This window comes from Daucus carota, chromosome 9, assembly GCF_001625215.2.
Source record: "Daucus carota subsp. sativus chromosome 9, DH1 v3.0, whole genome shotgun sequence".
Classification (NCBI taxonomy): domain Eukaryota; kingdom Viridiplantae; phylum Streptophyta; class Magnoliopsida; order Apiales; family Apiaceae; genus Daucus; species Daucus carota.
This window is the reverse complement of record NC_030389.2, coordinates 27,416,131-27,437,015: the sequence shown is the minus strand read 5'-3', so window position 1 is coordinate 27,437,015 and position 20,885 is coordinate 27,416,131. Positions and strand designations below refer to the sequence as shown.

General features: G+C 33.7%; 2 protein-coding genes, 1 long non-coding RNA gene and 1 pseudogene across 3 annotated transcripts; all 4 read left to right on the top strand.

Moving 5' to 3' along the window:
* Positions 1-1,572: 1,572 nt before the first annotated feature.
* Positions 1,573-7,029, top strand: LOC108202817 (phenylacetaldehyde reductase-like). The gene is made up of 6 exons (XM_017371359.2): positions 1,573-1,825; positions 2,656-2,825; positions 3,079-3,270; positions 5,107-5,269; positions 5,650-5,836; positions 6,611-7,029. The coding sequence occupies exons 1-6, from the start codon at positions 1,717-1,719 to the stop codon at positions 6,753-6,755; spliced, it is 966 nt and encodes a 321-aa protein (XP_017226848.1). The 5' UTR covers positions 1,573-1,716; the 3' UTR covers positions 6,756-7,029.
* Positions 7,030-9,167: 2,138 nt separating this feature from the next.
* Positions 9,168-15,339, top strand: LOC108200750 (phenylacetaldehyde reductase-like; annotated as a pseudogene).
* A 1,262-nt stretch (positions 15,340-16,601) lies between these two features.
* Positions 16,602-18,744, top strand: LOC108200844 (uncharacterized). Its single transcript, XR_001802845.2, has 3 exons — positions 16,602-17,668; positions 18,471-18,577; positions 18,649-18,744. It is a non-coding gene; the product is annotated as an uncharacterized LOC108200844 (long non-coding RNA).
* A 1,048-nt stretch (positions 18,745-19,792) lies between these two features.
* LOC135146761 (late embryogenesis abundant protein Dc3-like) lies at positions 19,793-20,293 on the top strand. Its single transcript, XM_064084056.1, has one exon. The coding sequence runs from the start codon at positions 19,821-19,823 to the stop codon at positions 20,187-20,189; it is 369 nt and encodes a 122-aa protein (XP_063940126.1). The 5' UTR covers positions 19,793-19,820; the 3' UTR covers positions 20,190-20,293.
* Positions 20,294-20,885: the final 592 nt, after the last annotated feature.

Genomic DNA, 20,885 nt, shown 5'->3' with positions numbered 1-20,885 from the left:
TTTGGGACGTCCCATCAATTGTATACATTCTAAAAATAGTAAATTTTTATAATATAAAACATCATTACACCAACTACTTTCTTCCACTATCTCCATTCTATAATAATATAACGGTTTTTCTATGGTGTGCCCATGGGCACACACTAAGTGCTAAAATCTATGAATTTGGAAGCTTTTGATTGGCTTACACTCTCTAATAATGGTGGACCCCCCTGCATTTACAACAACCACACCAATCAAAACCCTCCAAATGCATAGATTTTAATGCTTAGCATGTGCCCATGGGCACACACTAGACAAACCCATAATATAAACACTATTACACCCACTACTTTTCTCCACTATCTCAAATTTATTATTAAATATAAATGGGTCCCACCACTATACCCACTTTTCATCCAATTTTACTCATTTCTTACCCAATTTCTTGGTCTCCGTGTCCCAGCCATTTGTATACAAATGACTGGGACGGAGGGAGTAATAGATTTGAGATAGTTGAGGAAAGTAGTGGGTGTAATAGTGTTTATATTATTATAGAATAGAGATAGTGGAAGAAAGTAGAGGGTGTAATAGTGAAAAGTAGTGTTTAAAAATAATAAGTTTAATAGGTTCATTCTTTTTGCAACGTCCCAAAAAGGAATAAGTGTCAATTAAAATGGGACGGAGGGAGTATATTTTTTATGTAATGAATAAATATCATTCTAATCTTAATAGATTAATTTCACTAGATCAAAATAAAATATTTATTAAATTTAAATGATATATAATAAAAAGTAATATAAATATATGTATTTTAATAAATATATAACAATTTTATGATATATATACAAATTTTCGGATAATTTCGAGTAATCTGAATTCGACCCGCTTTTTTCGAGTTGATTTTGGGTCAACGTGTTCGACCCGAACAAAAAAACTTTAACCCGAATTTATATTTTGTAGATCGAATTTGTATTGAATTCGAGTGTGATATTACCTCCTCTAAATTCTAATGCATAAAACTCCATTGATTTGAAAGATTGTTTAAATTTACAGGGGTCATGGTCTGAATTTCACAAAAAACACAATATTTTTATTATTCTCGTGATTTATAAGTTATTTTATTTTTTTGAAATGGGTGATTTTTAAGTTATTAAGAACTCGTTTGACTGAACTTATGACTCATGAGTTAAACTGATTTAAAAAAATTATTTCTTTAATTTTTTTTAAAAATTAATCCACCGAAAATAGTAACTTATACATTATACTAACTTCTAGTTTTAAGTCAGATTTTGACTTATTTCTAACTTTAATTCGACTTATAATTTATTACACCAGTCATTTTTGCGGTTAAAGTCGAAAAACAGACTCTAAGTTAAAACATCAAAATTTTAGTTATTTATTTTTATTTTTAAAATATGACTTTATAAGAATAGTATATGATAATTTTAAAAAAAACTATAATAATTTATTATTATATTATTAAATAGTATATATCAAAATATATAAATTAAAAATTATATTTTACATTTTCTTCAAAAAATAATTATATTTTACATGTAAATAAAATAATCAACATTTTCAAAGCAATAGCATCACTGAGTGCGTCAATCAGCATTTACTGAGGTCGGCTGCTTGTGTATAAATACACCAGCAAACACATACGCTTGGATAAGTTGTACGCACAAGGTCCGATCATCTAATTCCCGATCAATTCAGCGACGTCGTTTGGGAGACATGAGCAAGACGGTATGTGTAACTGGAGCCTCAGGCTACATAGCATCATGGCTTGTCAAGTACTTGCTTCAGCGTGGTTACACCGTGAAAGCTTCTGTCAGAGATCCCAGTTAGCTCTCTCTCTCTCTCTCTCTCTCTCTCTCTCTCTCTCACCCCCCTCTCCCTCTCCCTCCCCCCTTCCTCTCCCTCTCTCCCTCCCTCTCTCTCTCTCTCCTTTACTTACATTTTTATATCTTTTTGCATTACATAATTTGTCATTCAGTTCCCGGAGTTCAATTTCGAGATTGTGTTAGAATTTAATTATGAGATTAAATTACCGGTAGAAAGATTAGGCCTGAGTCGTCTGGTTTGTTATGGTGTTAATATAATAAACTTTTGGTGTGTTATGATAAACTATGTCACTGCAGATTTTAGGGGAGAGTGTGGGTATTTTTCCAGCTAATTGACTCATGTTTCTTGTCATTTTTCGGTACCTTGTTGGGCTTAAGTCTGTGTTTGTCTTTCTCGGTTCAATTTGTCTTCCCTCTCTCTTAATATTGTACCTATGAATTTTGTTGGAATATATAAAATGTCCATGAAAAGAGGCACAATGTTTCTAAGCATTTTCTTAACCTGAAGGAGAAATGGGGTAACTAGTCCTCATTGAAATTCTCGGTCTACAATGTCCTGTCATAATTTTGGAATGCAATTGTTACATAGTGCAAGGACCCTGCATCTCGTGTTTTTGTTAATGGTCGTAAAACTTGTAATTCAAGAACAAACCCTTGTAAATGACGATTTGGGTGGAGATATATGACGACATATCAGTAAATAATATATCTATATTTATGACTGACAAAAGTAAAATTTATGTATCTGTCCATGAACTCGAAGTTCTTTGTTATTCCATGCTTGGCCAGTCACCAAAAGTATTGACAATTTGCTCTTTGTCTTTTCAAGATGATCCAAAGAAAACAGGCCACTTGCTTGCACTTGAGGGAGCTAAGGATAGACTTCAGCTGTTTAAAGCGAACTTACTGGAAGAAGGGTCGTTTGATGCTGCCGTTGCTGGTTGTGAAGGTGTCTTCCATACAGCATCACCTTTTACTCATGCCGTTGATGATCCGCAGGTGCTTTTTGTATTATATTTAGCTGTTGTATATGAATGCATATCTAATAAGCCTTGCCTCGTGTTTAGAAAGTGATTTTAGAGAAGTGACAAGTCATAGCAACAGGAGATTTGTGCACTCAAATTTCAACAATTTGAATATTAATTTATCAAACAATTAATTCAATATGAAGAAATTGGATTGACATGTCTCAGAAATCTTTATATGAATTTTAATGATAAAAATAACATAACTGCTTCATTTATTATCTCAGGCAGAATTGATCGATCCTGCAGTTAAGGGCACACTTAATGTACTCGGGTCATGTGCAAAAGCTCCCTCAGTAAAAAGAGTGGTCTTGACTTCTTCTGTTGCAGCGGTTGCATACAATGGTAAGCCCAGGACTCCTGATGTGGTAGTAGACGAGTCGTGGTTTTCTGATCCCGAGTTCTGCAAGGAAAGTAAGGTACATGATTGTTGCTCTTATAATCTTACAAGTTAACTTATTACTTATGATAGAACTGCTCCTTGTTTGAACTTTGCATATATCGAGTCAAAATGTAATGCATTTTCTTACTATACAATCAATTTGTTGATCATCACATACTAATATTTCCAATTTTAATTAATTAATTGAACTGAACCTGAGTTTCTGTAGTATAATGTCCATTGGTACATGCATGAATCATTTAATGCTTGAGTATCATCGTGGCAATAGTATAAACTAATATTATGTATAATGAAAGGAAAAATTGAAGGATATACCCTTCATTTGTGGGGTTTTGCTTACTTAAGTGTGTATTGTAGAAAGCTTGTTCTGTTTTGTAAATTTAAAGATAGTTCAGGAGTGAGTAGACTACCAGTCACAAAGATTATGATCTAAGCGACCTATTAACTGACATTGAGCCACTACTGTCTGAGTCTGACAGTAATACCCCAATTTGGCGAATGACCTAGACAGTTCTTTTTTTTTTTTTTGTGTGTGGTAATGTCAGTTCTTATGTCCAAACATGTTTCAAGATTCTGAAACATGTAATAAAGAATCTGTGTGGTTCGCCATTATGAGTTGTATCATTGTTCGTGGTTAAATTTAAGGTGCCTTAACCAAAATGTTTATCTTAGTCTGAAGACAGATTAATAGCAGAGATTCAGTAAACCTTATCTTTCCTTTTAAGTTCGAAGTGAATAAGGTAAAGAAGAAAGGGTGTAGGATATAAATTTCTTTGAAGCAGTTTGTAAATAATAGCTTGTTCCTTTAAGCATGTGTAATACCTATTGCGTAATACCTATTATTAAATCTCAACAGAAATCTGCTATTATAAATTCTCAAGAAGTCTAGGACAAACCGCCATTTTTTTGATACTTGCCTTGTGAATGTATTGTTAGGCCTACAAAAGCATAAATAAAATAAGCTTCAGACTAATGCGTTTATCTCCTTACAATCCAATCCAAGTTTTTGTACATAGGTTCACTCTGTTCGCACCTTTCTAGTTAGGAGTAAAAATATATTGGTACATGTGTCTAACAATTCTATTAGCTACATGACATACCTATAAGAGCATCTCCAGGTGCTTCTCTATTTTTGACACTCAAGTATAAAATTGAGAAGGATGGATAAAAAGGTGCTCCAAGAGACTCCCCAAATTTTACTAAGAGCCTCCTCTCTCCTCGTTTATGAAGAGTTTTTACCCATTCTCAAGTAATATTTTATAATATATTCTCAGTCCCTTCACCCTTTGATTTTGTATTCTTATGAATGCAAGTTGCTGTTAATAATAATAAAATAAATAAGGAATGAATGCAAGTTCCTTTCTTCACTTTTTTAACAGTCGAGTATCTTTCAAACCCTTTACGGTAGAAATACCACTTTTCTTCGTTCAACCCATGCTATAAGTCTCCGTCTTTGTCATCAAGTGCGAAGACCTGGCGTACAGGTTGACCATTGTCTTCAAATAGGGAGACTTTGGTCAGCCCCCGATATTGAGTTGAAAGTTGAACTATAGCTCAAAGCTAAAGGAAGTGAAAAGGGGCACGACAAGCACTACATGAACTTCATGATTTCAACAGAGCCATATTTTGTCATCTGCCTCTTGATTTGATAATGAAAAACTTATTCTGTTACTAAGAGTATCTTGGAGATGCTCTAATTACCTGAAAGTGTGTAGAAGTAATGGAAAAATAATTTAAAAAGTTATTTCTACAGTCGGTATATTATTGTTCTATATTGTCAACAATTGTATGCTCTTCGTTTAATCAAGTTTCTGATATCTTTCCTCTATTTTTCACTCATCTCTTGCACTAGATGTGGTATGTTCTCTCAAAGACATTAGCTGAAGATGCAGCATGGAAGTTTGTCAGAGAAAAGGGCATCGACATGGTCACAATCAATCCAGCAATGGTTATCGGCCCTCTTCTTCAACCTACCCTGAACACAAGTGCAGCTGCAATTTTGAACCTGATAAATGGTATGTGCCAGATATAACTGTAGTTCGACATTTTTATGTGTTTAATAGTTCTTTATAGAGAGATATTGTGACTTCGTTTGGCATCTTTGCTGTAGTACCATATGCATGTCGATCATCTTAATCATCCTTTTCTGCAGCCACCCATCCACCTTTCCAGCTAATAGGTTCACGTCACATGTATGTACATCAATTAGACAGTGATTAGGAGTCTGTTATAATACTTGTAAAATTGTTCTTTGAATGTGAATTTGTGAGGCTTGAAGGACTTGATGAATGTAACTACTGTGATTGTAGAACTTGACTTGTGAGATCTTCCAAGTAGAAATTTCTTTGTACTAGCCTGTAGTATGTCATCTTATTTACCTGTTGAACTTGTGCAGGAGCACAGACATATCCAAATGCTTCCTTCGGCTGGGTTAATGTCAAGGATGTTGCGAATGCTCATATTCTGGCGTATGAAACTCCTTCCGCTAATGGAAGATATTGTTTGGTTGAGAGTGTTGTACACCATTCAGGGGTTGTCGATATTCTACGCAAACTATATCCTTCTCTCCAACTTCCAGACAAGTAAGATTATAGAGATATCTTATTTTTCATTCTGAATATTATATTATACTGTTTGACTACATCTGCCAACTTTTTTTTTGTTTTTTTAAATAAACCGGTTTACATATTGTCATAGTGTATATTGCCGATATAAACGACTAAACGAGACCCTTATGTATTGTGATCAACCAACTGTTATAGCTTTTATATTCTGTTCAGTTAGACTCCTTTGCCCTCAGGGTTCCTCGTGTAGCCATCTAGATCTACTTATCTTCAGTTTGGATTCATGCGAGGAGAACTAATGCAATATAGTAAGTGTAATGTGGGAGTATTGTCGTAATTTGATCCAACTTATATCTATCTTCCGTTGAGGGGTGGCTCAGATTGACGTTGAACAGTCCAGGTTAATACCTTGATTGTTTTTTAGTATGTGAGAATGATTCTAGGAAAACAAATATCCAAATGACAGAGTAAAAGGAAGTGATTGATGGTTAGTGTTTAAAGACCAAGTTTAAAGGCTGATCTTTGTACTGAATGCTCTTCTTTTTTTTTAGTGTTTTCTATGATTATTTAAGAGCTTGTTAATTTATTATTATAATCTCACAATTCGTGATACCAAGTAAATAACCAAAAATTTGGGTCAATGTACTATATTTCTACCTGGACACTCCACATCTCACCTTCAGCAAGTCAAGAACACAGCAATATGTGCAGGAAATGATTATTCTATTCCTCAATTTGTGAACATAGTAACCGTTGTAATCTGTTTTTTATTTGCACATTTATCTTATGCAGGTGTGCGGACGACAAACCCTTTACACCAACATATCAGGTTTCCAAGGACAAAACAAAAAGCTTGGGCATTAGCTATACTTCACTAGAGGATGGTATCAAGGAAACGGTCGAGAGCTTGAAAGAGAAGAAATTTTTTGTGGCCTAAATAGTTATTAATTGGTAGTATTTCCCTAAATTTGTTCTGGATTCTGTAAGAGCCTTTTATTCCCCTGTTGACCAATGCCATTTAATGGGCATTAGGACATGTCACTTAAGATGAGATCAGTTGGACCTTGTTGCTGCCCTGTTGCCTTGTGTGAATGTTTAGTAAATAATGCAGTTTGATGAACAATTGGACATGTCTGCTTGAGATGAGATCAGTTGGACATTGTTGCTGTACTGTTGTTTGTGTGAATCTTTAGTACCTAAAAGTTCAGTGATGTACACTTGCCATTATTGTTGTGAGTGGTGTGGTCTTTATAGTGTTAAGAGAGGTGTGTTATGCTTGAACGGGTCTTTATTTTCCAAGAGAAGCATGCATCTCTTAGTACTATTGTTATAGAAGAAATTAAATTTTATAAGAGAAAGAAGGACCCTGCTTGAAAGCCAAGTGAAGAAGAGTCAAGACTAGCCTTCTGATGGGATGTTTAACCGATCCATTCCGAATCGACGAAAGTTGTAACACGGAAAAATCATGAAAAACACAACTTATTTGAATTATCCACCAACGTACCAGTTGTAATATACAAATCTAGAGAATTGAAAATGACATAATTATTATAGTAGGATATCAAATATATAAATTCATTATAAATTATTCTATATAATATATAGGGATATTCTCTATGACAGCAATGTATAATGACTTTTTTCAATGATATCATCATATTTTTTACCTACGTGATAATCTATATAACATCATTATGTTAAGAAAAATCAATATACTTATATAAAGCAGAAGCGAGGGGCGTGTAGGTGGCGTCTCTCACATCGCTTCGTTCTATTTTTCAAATTTTCTGTAATTTTTGAATGAAAAATATCAAAAATTAGAACTACCTTTTTGTAGTTTCGTATATATTAGAGGCAAGTTTCAGAATCTGATTTTGTTTCAGATTATTTATGAAATATAATAGTTTTATGAAAAACATCAAAAATTAGAAATACCTTTTTCAGTTTCGGATATATTAGAAGGAAGTTTCAGAATCTGATTTTGTTTCAGATTATTTATGGAATATAGTAGCTTGAAAATTTTAATCTGATTTTGTTTATATAAAGGAGAAGCGATGGGCGTGTAGGTGGCGCCTCTCACATCGCTTCATTCTATTTTTCTAATTTTCTAATTTTTTGGAATTTTCGGATGAAAAATATCAAAAATTAGAATTACCTTTTTTAGTTTCGGATATATTAGAAGCAATTTTCAGAATCTGATTTTGTTTCAGATTATTTATTAATATACTAGCTTAAAAGTTTTAATCTGATTTTGTTTCAGATTATTTAATTATGGAAAAGAGTGGCACACAAGTCTCTCTACACCTATAAATACCCCTATAGTTTGTATAGTTTGTAGGGTTTTGGATCATCTAAACACAACCTACTCTCTCTCAATAGCACAACTCTACCTCTTTCTGGTGATAGTTCTCTTCCTCGATTTTTAACTCGGTGGTGCCGTTCTTCTGCAACGATAAATGAAGGTTGTTTATACAGTATTAAAAAAAATAAAGGTTGTTGCAAGCAAAGGTAGTTATAGACCGCTACGTGGGAGTCGACAAATCCAAACACGGGAGAAAAATATAGTCTTGACATGATATTGATGGATGATATCAGTAAATTAACTATCGGTGATGTATGTTTGTTGGTTATTCTTTTATAATATTTGTTTTGTTTATCAGACATGTTTGTTGTCGTTAATTTTTATATGATTTACTTTGTACACATGAAAATATTATTTATGCATTATCTGTTTGCTCCGTTCAAGCAATTTTTAAATGTAGACTGTTCATACTATATTAAAAAATAAAGTTTGTTACAAGCAAGAGTCATTATACACCGCATTTCATGGATTTAAGTTAGATGTATTTGTGCACAATCAATCCAAAAAAAATTGGAGGAAGGTGACAATGTAAGAACATGATTACTTTTCAAAAAAAAAAAACACAAATAAAATTAAGATTTGTCGTGATTTAAATTGTTAATTATGTGTTGTAATTTATTTTCATTTTTTCAACATGAATTATAGTCCAATTTTGTAATTTTATATATTAGTATTGGTATTACATCAAGATTTTTATAATACAAAATTTATTTTATCTTACAAATATTAATTTTTAATCATTAATATATTTTTTATAAACAGCCACAAAATTATTGCATTCTACAAATATTAATATTAAATCATTAATATAATTTTTATAGGCCGCCGCAACGCGCGGCTTCTCAACTAGTTAATTAAAATATAATAGCATTAAGCACCTCCTTGTCACGCGAAAAAAAAATACGAAATTTTTTCAGAAAAAAGTAAATTTCATATATATATTTTTGCCAAAAATAAGGCTTTCTTTCTGGAAATGCCATATCGAGATTTATGACTTTACTTTAAGCGTTTTATTTGTTCATCACTTCCTTTCTAACTAGAATATACAGACAGAAGCCGGAAAACACAGATAAAACAAGACAGAAAGATGAGCGGAGACGGGAAAAGGGTGTGCGTGACAGGAGCTTCCGGATTTATAGCTTCATGGCTCGTCAAGTTTTTGCTTCTCCGTGGTTACACTGTTCATGCCACTGTTCGTGACCCCTGTAAGTTTTTCCACCTCTTTCTGTCATTTCTTCAACTGCCTTTCTCATTTTTGCTACTCGTTTACTATTCTTATCAAATCATCGCTTATATGCTTTATACCCCATGTCAGGAAATTGCCCCAAATCATAATTTGGGGTTTCAATAATATAATCACCACTGATATCTACCTTTAACTCTGTAACTGATGATTGACTAGTCTCTCTCTCTCTCTCTCTCTCTCTCTCTGGGCTGCATACCTTTGTCAAGAGAAAGGGTTACTGATGACTCTTTGCTGCTAGACAATCCTTGAATTCTTGGTGATTGAATATAGGACGATTTCATTTTCCGGGTAGATACTTTTTTTTGTCAAATAATAGTCTGCAAAAAATTGGATAATTTTATTATGTATTATTCTTAAATTGTCTGGAGATATTGAAAAGCGATGACGGATAATTGGCTTATGTGAACCACACTGTTGTTTATTTCTTGCAACTCCTGTATGTTTAAGTTTTGCAGATATGTTGGTTAAGTGCCATACTATTCCTCTCCACATTCACAATTTGTGTCTCTTCCTCGGTCACTAAATTCTTTAACCTGGTTTTCATGCTTTTGGCACTACATATTAGTTGCGTGTATCCAGAATTTTCATCAGTGATCTCAGTCTATTTTCTTTAATTTTATGAATCAGTGAGCATTGTAAAGTTAATTTCAACTTCTTGAATTGGCCTTGATTTATTTTTCTGAATATCTAGTGTCAGTATTTAGAGAGGCGTACAGGCATATGTATAGACCATAGAAAAGAACGAAAACATTAATCTTACAAAGGTAAACAGAAACTATGTTGTATATTATAGTTATTATAATATGTCAACCTCATTTTAGCAGAATTTTCATACAATTGAATATTGTTTTGTGGCCATCTAACAACTAAACGTTATCAGTTCACCCTTTCTTGTATGACATGCTTGTTAAGAACATAAAAATAACATATACGGTGTTTGTAGGGTTTTTTTAGCTTAGCGTACTTATCCAAGTTTTTTTTGTTTAAGTATAATTCTGTGCTTTTGACAATTTCAAAACAGCACATATTTTTTTCAAACAATAAGATTCAAGTATATGCTTGTCTATAAGCTCACAGGAATAGTTGTCCAGAACACCCTAATACTTGCCAAAAAAAGTTGTCGCTTCAGAATACTTGCACAGCTTACAATAGCCCTCCACCAAAGAAGCATAAATACTTTTTTCGTTTTACCACCACAGAGAAAATTACAGGTTCTAACACCAGTAATATTTAGGTGACCCGAAGAAAACCAAACACTTGCTTGCACTGGATGGAGCTGTGGATAGACTTCATTTGTATAGAGCAAATCTCTTGGAAGAAGGTTCTTTTGATGCTGCTACTGATGGTTGTGAAGGTGTTTTCCATATGGCATCTCCATTTATCTACACAGTCAATGATCCACAGGTTATCTTCATACACAGCACTAAATGATACATATGTATATGAGTATGTGCACATCTAAGTGTGCAGGCAGTGGGCATGCATGTGTGTATGTTGTTAATTGTTATACATGTTTTTTTGATAACCTGGACACCAAAAGAAGTGACAAGTTCTCAAGTTAAGCATATATGGAAAAACTATTAGCTGACCTAGTTTTATACCATTGTTATAAGAATAAGAATAAGAAGAATAAAATGTCATTAAAGATTTGTCTAAATAGTTATGTATAATTTTGGTACAATACCCAGAAAACTTCATACTACTAAGATTTCTGTATATTGTTTAATCTGCCTGCCCTATATGGGGTGGTAGTTGGCAAGACCTTGAAACTGTATATAAGATGACCACATATTTTGAGTTTACCATCTTACTTAGTTGTTCTTCTTACTTAATTTTTCTGTAGCACAGGGGTTTGTAACCTATGGTAAATTTATGTTTCTCTAGGCTTCGTTTGTTTGCCAGAAATTAACTGGAATTTGGAAAAGACTTTCGGGGAAAATATTTGTGCCGAAAATGAGTTCTGGAATTATTTTCCGTAACTTGACTATCATGAAAACATTATGTGAAACTGCGAATGAGTTCTGGAAAATGTTTTTCACTTCCGAAAAGGGGAAGTAATATTCTATACTTCCAAACCATTTTTAAAAGGACTTTTCTTCTCCTGGAATTTTTTTTAATGCAGCAAATTTTATCCAGAATTTTTGTCTTTTCTGTGTTATTTTGATAATTTGGAAAATATATTCCATAACCTAAACACGCTGGAAAATCACGAAAACCTTTTCTTGTGAAACAAATGGACCCTTAATGTAAAGCTGTATTCTATATTCAACTTGATGCAACCTTGTTTCAGTAGTAATCATCTTTATTAAATAGAATTGCGCACAAAGTTTGTATTGACCATTTTCTATAAATTTTGCTAGTCCTAGAATCCTCGATGTGGAAGAAAAAGAAATAGTTACGGTGAATGAATAATAACAAGACTTGTTTACTGATGAATCTTGCACTGTAACAAGTTTTCTATACTTTATCCAAGTATTTTATTGTTAGATGCAAGGTTTTTCGTTTTTCCCCCGTCAGAGTGTGATATCTGTCTACTTGTTTGTGAAAACACTTCATTAACTTTTAAGGTTTTACTATTTTTCTCCTTTCTCTCAGGCAGAATTGATTGATCCTGCAGTCAAGGGAACACTCAATGTTCTTAGGTCATGTGCAAAAGCTCGATCAGTTAAAAGAGTGGTTTTGACTTCTTCTATAGCAGCAGTTACATATAATGGTCGGCCTAAGACTCCTGATGTCATAGTTGATGAGACATGGTTTTCTGATATAGAGATTTGCAGAAAAAGGAAGGTCCGTGCTTTTCCTGTCCTTAATGTTCATGGTGTGTGGAGTAGGCTTTAACTATATGTTTTGCATGTAATTGTCATAGAGATTGCTGCCAAATTATCTAGTTATACCAATAAATGACGCATGATTTTTCTAAATCTACATTAGTGATTCACTCCTCATACCTCTCTTGTTGACTGTACCAGCTGTGGTATGTTCTTTCAAAGACATTAGCTGAGGATGCTGCCTGGAAGTTTGCGAAAGAGAGGGGAATTGACATGGTTACAATAAACCCTGCAATGGTTATTGGACCTCTTCTGCAACCAAGTCTTAATACAAGTGCTGCTGAAATTTTAAACTTAATAAAAGGTGATGCTCTTATTAGCTTTATTTTCACCGGCCTAGTTTATATTTTGTCATTTAATTAGAAGTAAAGCACACAAAGTGTCATTATACCTTAAGATTGATTATCAAATAACATTTATTACTATAATGTGAATCTGAACTTTTCGACTAGTTTTATTAAGTAATATGTCTTTAAATTTCTGCAGGAGCACAAACATTTCCAAATGCTAGTTTGGGATGGGTTAATGTAAAGGATGTGGCTATTGGCTATTGCACATATTAAAGCATTTGAGATTACTTCAGCTAATGGAAGATATTGCATGGTTGAGAGCGTTGCACACTATTCAGAACTACTTGATAAAGTGCGCTATTTATATCCTTCGTTGCAACTTCCTGTCAGGCAAGTTTTTCAACCCAACTGGTCTTTAAAATGTATAAATTGTACCTATTCCCTTGTAACCTGACCCTGTGCATATAAATGTTAGTTTATATTAATCTCACAAAATTTCTCAGTTCTATTATCTGCAGTTCTCTTCTCTTCCGTCATGTTTACGTAGTGAACTAGTCTCTGTACTTAACAGATAGATTTTGTTGCCGACCTTGATCTGACTGCCTGATATATGATTTGTAACTAACAGTCGCTGCTAAAATATCAGTGCCATATTACTATAGATATATTACTATGTTACCTATGCAAGTTAAAAATGTCTAGATATGTTGGTAGTGAGAGAATGTGATCAGTCACAGTTGTTGGATCTTCATTTTCATGCAATTTTTAGATACATTTTTTGATCAATATATCAATGTATTTACAACAAAATGCAGGTGTGCAAATGACAAGCCATTTGTGCCAACCTATCAGGTATCCAAGAAGAAAATTGAAAGCCTGGGCATCAGCTACATCCCTCTCAAGGAGAGCCTCGGAGAAACTGTTGAGAGCTTGAGGGAGAGAAAATATTTTGCTCTCCCATCTGCTTTGTAATGTGACGGGGGCTCTAAATTAGCTCTTTAGCGCTCAGGTATGTGATGGTGGATTTACCAAAACTCTGGAATGTTTTCAACTGATAGCTGCTACATAGTCGAGATCATGAATGTTTCTGGAAACGTTCAAGTCCTTTATACTACACAAAAATGTTCGTCACAAGGTTTGTTGTTAGGGCTGCTAGGCAGCTCTGTGGTGCCTACACACACCCACACTCTTTGTGTTTTTACAGGTTCAACATATCCTCCCCAAAATATCTTCCGAGACCCGTTCTATGATTATTGAATTAAACCAGAATCACGTGAACTTTGATAAATGAATGTTTGATAATAATCTCTTTTGCTGGGTATTTATTTTTTGATTCCCAATTTTAGTTTGAAATAATAAGCTAAATATGCTTTACAAACATTTTGACATGTCAATTGTAATCGCATCAAAATAAGTATATTAATATATTAACAAGAATTTGTATATTTTTCTCTATTTCCGTTGTGTAAAAAATTGAAATTTTGAATTAACAGCTTCTTTAAAGTTTAAACTCATGAACCAACATTACAATCTACTCCCTCTGTTTTTTTTTATATGACGCTTTGACTTTTGGCACACATTTTTAAGTGCTTTGACCGGGTAGTTAAAAATATTATTTTTTAAATTTTCTTTTTCTGAATAAAAATTTTGATTATATATTATTATTCAGAAAAAGAAAATTCAAAAAATAATATTTTTAACTACCCGGTCAAAGCACTTAAAAGTGTGTGCCAAAAGTCAAAGCGTCATATAAAAAAAAACAGAGGGAGTATGTCAGATAATATTTTAATACAATTTTTCTTTTTTTTTTAAAGGATTTTTAGAAGTGATTACATTTAAAGCTGGTAGCTGAGATGGATTGACATGTGTGTCCCACTACCGACCTGTGCAATAAAGTTCTGGCATGTCACAAATATCAACTCTTCCGCAAATCCTCGACGTTCTATACCTTTTTTGACCTTTCCTATATCTAATTAGTAAATAGTAATTATATATATTTATAGAAAAATATATATTAATTCTATAATTATCACCTCATCAAAAGATAAAAACAAAAACATAAAAATGAAAAGTACTTGAAACCTAGTTAAATTTTCGTTTAGAAATATAATATATTTACAAGTGACTTAAATTTAAAACAAAATATCTTCGAAGTACCAACTGCCTAGGTGAAAATTTCAGTTATAGTATTAATGATGCAAAACGTGAAAATTAAAATGCCAACTGCCTAGGTGAAAACATGTCGGCCAATTCATTTGGACCGCAGATAAACTTACATACTCCCACGTGGCATGAGCTGAGTGGCCACATAAATCTATATATTCACTTGCATGGCAGCCCACAAAAATATCATCACTCAATTCCACCTAAAAGAAATTAAACACAATGGATGCAATAAACAAAATGAGCTCTTCTGTGTTCGGCACTGGTGAAGCCAAGGACAAGACCCCCGAGAAGGCTCCAGCTGCTGAGGGAGCCGGAGGAATCATGCAGACCACAATGGAGAAGGCTACGGTTTTCGGGGAGTCGGCGAAGCAAACGGCTATAGCCGGGAAGGACAAGACCGGGGAGGTTCTGGTAGGGGCTGGTGAACAAGCCAAGGTCATGGCTCAGGGAGCCACTGATGCTGTTAAGAATGCTTTTGCTCCTGCTGCAGAGAAGAAAGTCTGAGGGAATAATGCTGCAGGCTTGTTTGATCATGGTCTAATTAATTGTAACAGATTCATGTGATGTTGTACTCTGTCTAGCTGGTGCCATGTTTGATTCAATAATGCTATCATGTTATGTTGTGTTTCTGCTTCTGAGTTGCTTTCTGTTCTGTCTACTAGACTACTAGATTTTCTCCATTTTTAATAACAAAATATCTTGTGATAGATTAAAAGTTAAAACCATAACAACAAGAGTATCTCCGGCTAGAGGTGGCAAAATGTGGTTTTGGTTTGGTTTTGGTTCTTATAAAATAGATTTGGTTTGGATAGATGAACCAAAACCATTTTCAAACCATATATTAATAAATTTGGTTATGGTTTTAGTTTGAATTATGGGTAACTAGTTTAGTAAGTAAAAATAAGTTTTATATAATGAACAAAAGTTAATACACTCAAATCACAATATAATGAATACTAAATATAACAAAAGTATGTGTGAGTGTGTGAGTTGATGGAGTGGTTTAAGCTCTTGGCTTCTCCAAGTAAGGTCATGAGTTCAAACCATGGGATGTGCATGTGATAATTAGCAAAAAGAAAGAAAGAAAAGAAAAGAAACATAATAGTGTGTGTGGAGAGTTATAAGAAATCTTAAAAGTGAGACCAAATGTGGTTAGAACCATATTTTGTGAGAAATGTGAGACTAAAAACCAAACCAAATCCATTTTTCTAAATGTGATTTCAGATGGATCCAAATTCACAATTTTGGTTTGGTTTGGATTGGTTTAATGGTTTTGCATCCATATTGCCACCTCTATCTCCGGCAAGTTCCTAAAAATATAAAATATGGAGTAGAAATTTTTGAAAATGAGAATTCTATATTGATTAACAACTCCAACAATCCAGAGACGACTTATCATCCTACTGAATTCAAATTTACTGAAAAAATAAATTACTATATGTTAAAATTTCTAACTATTAAATAAACTCCTATACTCTAATAAATTCGAATTCAGTAGGACGATAACCTATTATTTTATTATACTTCGGGTTACTTTGTTTGTTCTAGTTAAAATCTCTCAATTCTTGCTTAAAATATGAATACTACGGCTGTAGTTTTCTGAAAAAGCTAAATTGTGTTCTCTATTATTATTATTATTACTATAGTATTAAATTCAAATTCATTAACCAAAATATAATGAAAAAATATGAGAAAGAGTGTACAAAAGATGGGAGATGAATATTTAATCAATAAAGATAAACAAGGAATGAGTTACCCCTCACTTATTTATGAGCAATAAAACATGGATCCTTAATGTTTAGGAAATCACTACACTCTGTCGAAGTAGATTTTTATAACATATTTTTCAAAAAACAATTTTGCATTAGACTAAGAAGACTTGTTTTTACTATTTTCATAGCTGAAAAAGCTCCTTCATATGTTGCGGTAGATGCACGAAGTGTCAAGATAAGACGTAAAAATCTATCTACTGGTGAATAGACTCCGACTTTCCCCTGTTATCACCATTCCTTGACATTAATAACCAAGAGTAGAAATATTCTTGAAATCTGGATGAGTAGGAATATCTAGGCCATAATGCTATAATTCACACTTCAAACAAATTTATCTTCTTTCAAAAATCTCCAGGATAGAATTTTTCAGCAAGCATAAATGGTCTGTAACCATCTCTAGGATTCAATGATGTACTCAAAATGAGAAGCTCTGTTGCTTGTTCACTAAACCTAATGTTTAACTCCTGCAATCATTGATCTGTGCGGCTGTGCCAAAGGCAAATTTTTCTACTCTATAATAGTATAATGATGTTCCATTGTAACTGTTTGTCTTTGTTTTCATTGTTGCCGAAGAGATTTCAGTACATAAAAATATGGAGCAGCCATGTCAGGTATGAAGATACTGGGTGGAACATCACTTATTTGATGCTTGATGGCGCTTTTAAATTTGAGAAGGAATTTACAAGGTATGAATAGGAAGATGACAAATTTCTTAGTTACTTTATGGAGAAAGAAAGTGGAAAAAATAGGATTGGACAACCAAACTCTATTGATTCATTCGACATCTGTTTTTGTCAAGTTTTTAGCTACCTTTTATGAAGCAACTTTGAAGCTTAGTGGCACACTACATGAACAATTTTTATCGTGAAATTTGTGAGATTCATGGTCAATTGAGTGATCCAGTTGATGCTAATGATTCCTTGCTATCTATCATGGCTGCTAGCATGAAGGGGAAATTTGACAAATATTGGGGAGATGTGGATAACATAAACCCACTACTATTTTTGTCTGATTTGCTTGATCCAAGGTACGAACTGAGGTACTTGAAGTATTGTTTTGAATCTATTTATGATGGTGAGACGGTGGCCAAGATTGTCGTGCAAGTGGAATCCATCCTGCAACATTTGTATGCTGCTAATTATGTGAAAACAGTTGACGTTGGATCTCAGGTTATTCGCTCTCTCAGGTTAGTATACTGCATAATTACAAGTCTGCAATACTATCTGCTAGTTATTATACTAGTCTCTTGCTCTGTTAGTATATAATAATTTAGTGTCATCAGTTTGATTTTTATTTGTACACTGGCTACAGAACTTCACATGTTATCTGGTTTTTTTAGGATGTTGTGAGTTTTGTGCATATTCTGAATCTGATGTGTTCTGTGAATCTTGCTATGAAGAGCTATTTTAGTAGGTACTGATTTTAGTTTGTTATGCTAATGTTGATCAGTGTAAGTGTTGGTGATCTGCAGCAGGGACTTTTAACTGCTTAACCTTGTTTTTAGGATCAGATGTAGTGTGTTGCTATGCTGATTACTTATAAGATACTGATATGCTACTAGTTGAAAGAATCATGACTGTTCAATTTTTACTCACAGTCAGACTGCTTAAGAACGTCGAATTTGACTTGTATTTTCATAATCATTTGTTTTTCCTTCCAAGATTAATGTGTTAAATAAGAGTAGCCACAAAGTTCAGTGGTAATATTTGCCTCGTTTACAACCCAGAGTTGCTCTCTATACTGAAAGTTAGATTCTGTGATAAAGAATGAAAAAGATTCAAACTAACTTCATTTTAATCTTCAAAACCATAGAATATATCAATTTTACTTAACCAGAGAAACCAAGTAGACCCCTTCCGATTTTCTTTTACATGCCCGTAGAATCAGTACCTCAGATGTCAGATGTGTAGGTGACTTTTCTTTATATGAAAAATACTAAAACATCAAATATGTGCATTTATTAACTTTTGTAATCCTATCGTATATAGGCTGGCGTCGTTAGGCTTTAGGCTTGGCATACTCTGGAATTGTTGATAAGGAAGAATGTCGTGAAGATATGAAAGATAAGTGCGATCCTGACATACTTATAGCTAAGGTTAGACCTGAAAACAGTGTCAAAAGTTTACAATCTGTTTTGCATGACCTTGTTGCTTAGCTGCTTTATAGATTTCAGGATGACTAGAAGTCTGCATTGGCAGCGTTTAGATGGGCAGAAGTAATCCGGAAAATAACCTGTGCAAGGCATGGGTATCTTCTAGCACTGTAAGTAGATTAGGGTATCAGTTTGATTGGAGTCGACCTTGTACTATATTTCATTGTACCATATTTGATGCGAACACTCTCTGATATTATATAACAACATCGGAAAACTAACACCACTCTTACATCCAATATATATAATGCTGCAATTCATAAGTGTGAATAAACATTGCTTTATATTACTATTCTACAATGTATTACATACAAAGTTAACCTTACATTTAGAAGTTGATTGTGCCTGTGATGCCCTCATTTGTCGTCAAATTGAGCACCAGACAAGTATTTGCTAATAAATTGTAGAAATATTATAGGCTTGCATTTCCTGTCAACAACAATATCAGCCTCTTGAACTATTCCAACCTCATTTCCACCATAACCAATTGTTAATGTGATATTTTCACTTCATCCTTTTGCTAATCTTGTTACCAAAAGGTTTGGATAGGAACAAAATAAACATATCGAATTAAACAAATATATACTCTATTTCAAAATATACATGAAAAAAAATTAAACTTGTGAGGGCTAACTTTAACGGTCAACTTGACGGAAGATGGTCAAAAAGATGTATATCGAAGCACTTTTAAAATATTTAGGTGTGTGTTGAAAAAAAATATTGTTTGAGGTCAAATCGAAAAAGCGCTTCAACTCCTGGGGTGCAAATTGTACATTACTTATATATAATGATATAATAAACCTTAATTACACCCACAAATTATATAAATTTTCAAATTTATTTTTAGATTGTGACATAACTCTCTTTTTTAATTATTGAACCGAACTTTTTCTATAAGTATAAGTAAATTAATCTTATGTAAAACTTTCTACATGGAACACGTGAGACTTGGAGTACATTGTTAGTTCATCTGTCGGTCGACATGGAATAAAAATATCGAGCCTACAAACAAAGTAAACATGTCGACGAAATCACTGTGCCCGCAAAAAGTTGCAAGTTAGCAGAGCCACAGGCCACTGCATGGATAAAGTTAGATTGATCCTCCCACGTGGCAACAACTCTCTGTACTCAAAAAATCTATAAATGTTGTTATGTGACATGCAGAAAATTTCATCCCGCAGAAAAAATGGAAGCAATAAAGAATATGAGCTCTTCAGTCTTCGGCAAAGGCGAAGCCAAGGAAGCCACGCAGGAGGACAAGGTGCAGACCTTAAAGGACAAGAGTGTCGAGACCGCGGAGGCCGTCAAGGAGGTGAGTGGAGGCGCGGTGCAGACCACAAAGGAGAAGACCTTTGAGATGGGTGAGAACGCTAAGGAAGTGGCTGGAGGAGCGAAAGACAAGAGTTGCGAGACGGCTGAGGCGGCTAAGGAAGGGACTGGAGGAGTGTTGCAATCTGCTAAGGAAAAGACTGGGGAGGTTTTGACATCGGCTGGGGAACAAGTGAAGGTCACAGCTCAGGGAGCCACTGATGCTGTCAAAAACACTTTCGCTTAATTTTTATATCTCATGAATGTTGGTTCATCATGTCTGATTCTGATGCCTTGTTAATTTATGATGTAACACAAATTTTATTTTAATTTCTAATTGTGCTGCTCAGATATGCTATTCAGTTTTCCGCTTTTCCTGTATGATATTTGCTAGTATAGTATGCAAGTACGAAAATGCCGGTAAACTAGCATCTCATATTTTACATTAACGGTTACGGAAATTTTCAATGAAAAAGTTACAAAACTAAGTTTTTTTTTTAAACTATGGGTGTGAACTATCACGTTTCAAAATATGGGTACTCTTCTGCGATTGAACAAGATTTAAGAGTTGCAAATTGCAATTAACTCTGTATATTAACAATCATCATTCCATTTTTTCTCCCCTCCTTTGTGTTAGGGTCGCATGATCTAATATATATTGACGTTTAATAAAACATAATAACAAATACGAAAATAAAGATTACAAACAATTAACGTGGAAATCGCACAAGAGAGGATAAAAATCAGAAATCTACTGAATATAAATGTGTTAAACGATCAGAGTCGCTCCTTCACTCAACACTCTTGAATACAAACACCTCAACTTAATCATAAAAGTCTTCTTTTGTGTATCTCTCACACAACTCTCTAACGTTTACAATACATAAAACTCCTACAAATAACTATATTTATAGACATCACAAATATTTTAATCCTATTTTAT

Bases quoted from the DNA above. Each gene is read 5' to 3' on its own strand.
- LOC108202817 (XM_017371359.2), top strand. From the start codon at position 1,717: ATGAGCAAGACGGTATGTGTAACTGGAGCCTCAGGCTACATAGCATCA. The intron at 1,826-2,655 runs GTTAGCTCTCTC...TGTCTTTTCAAG, and splicing joins AGCTTCTGTCAGAGATCCCA to ATGATCCAAAGAAAACAGGC. The intron at 5,270-5,649 runs GTATGTGCCAGA...GAACTTGTGCAG, and splicing joins AATTTTGAACCTGATAAATG to GAGCACAGACATATCCAAAT.
- LOC135146761 (XM_064084056.1), top strand. From the start codon at position 19,821: ATGGAAGCAATAAAGAATATGAGCTCTTCAGTCTTCGGCAAAGGCGAA.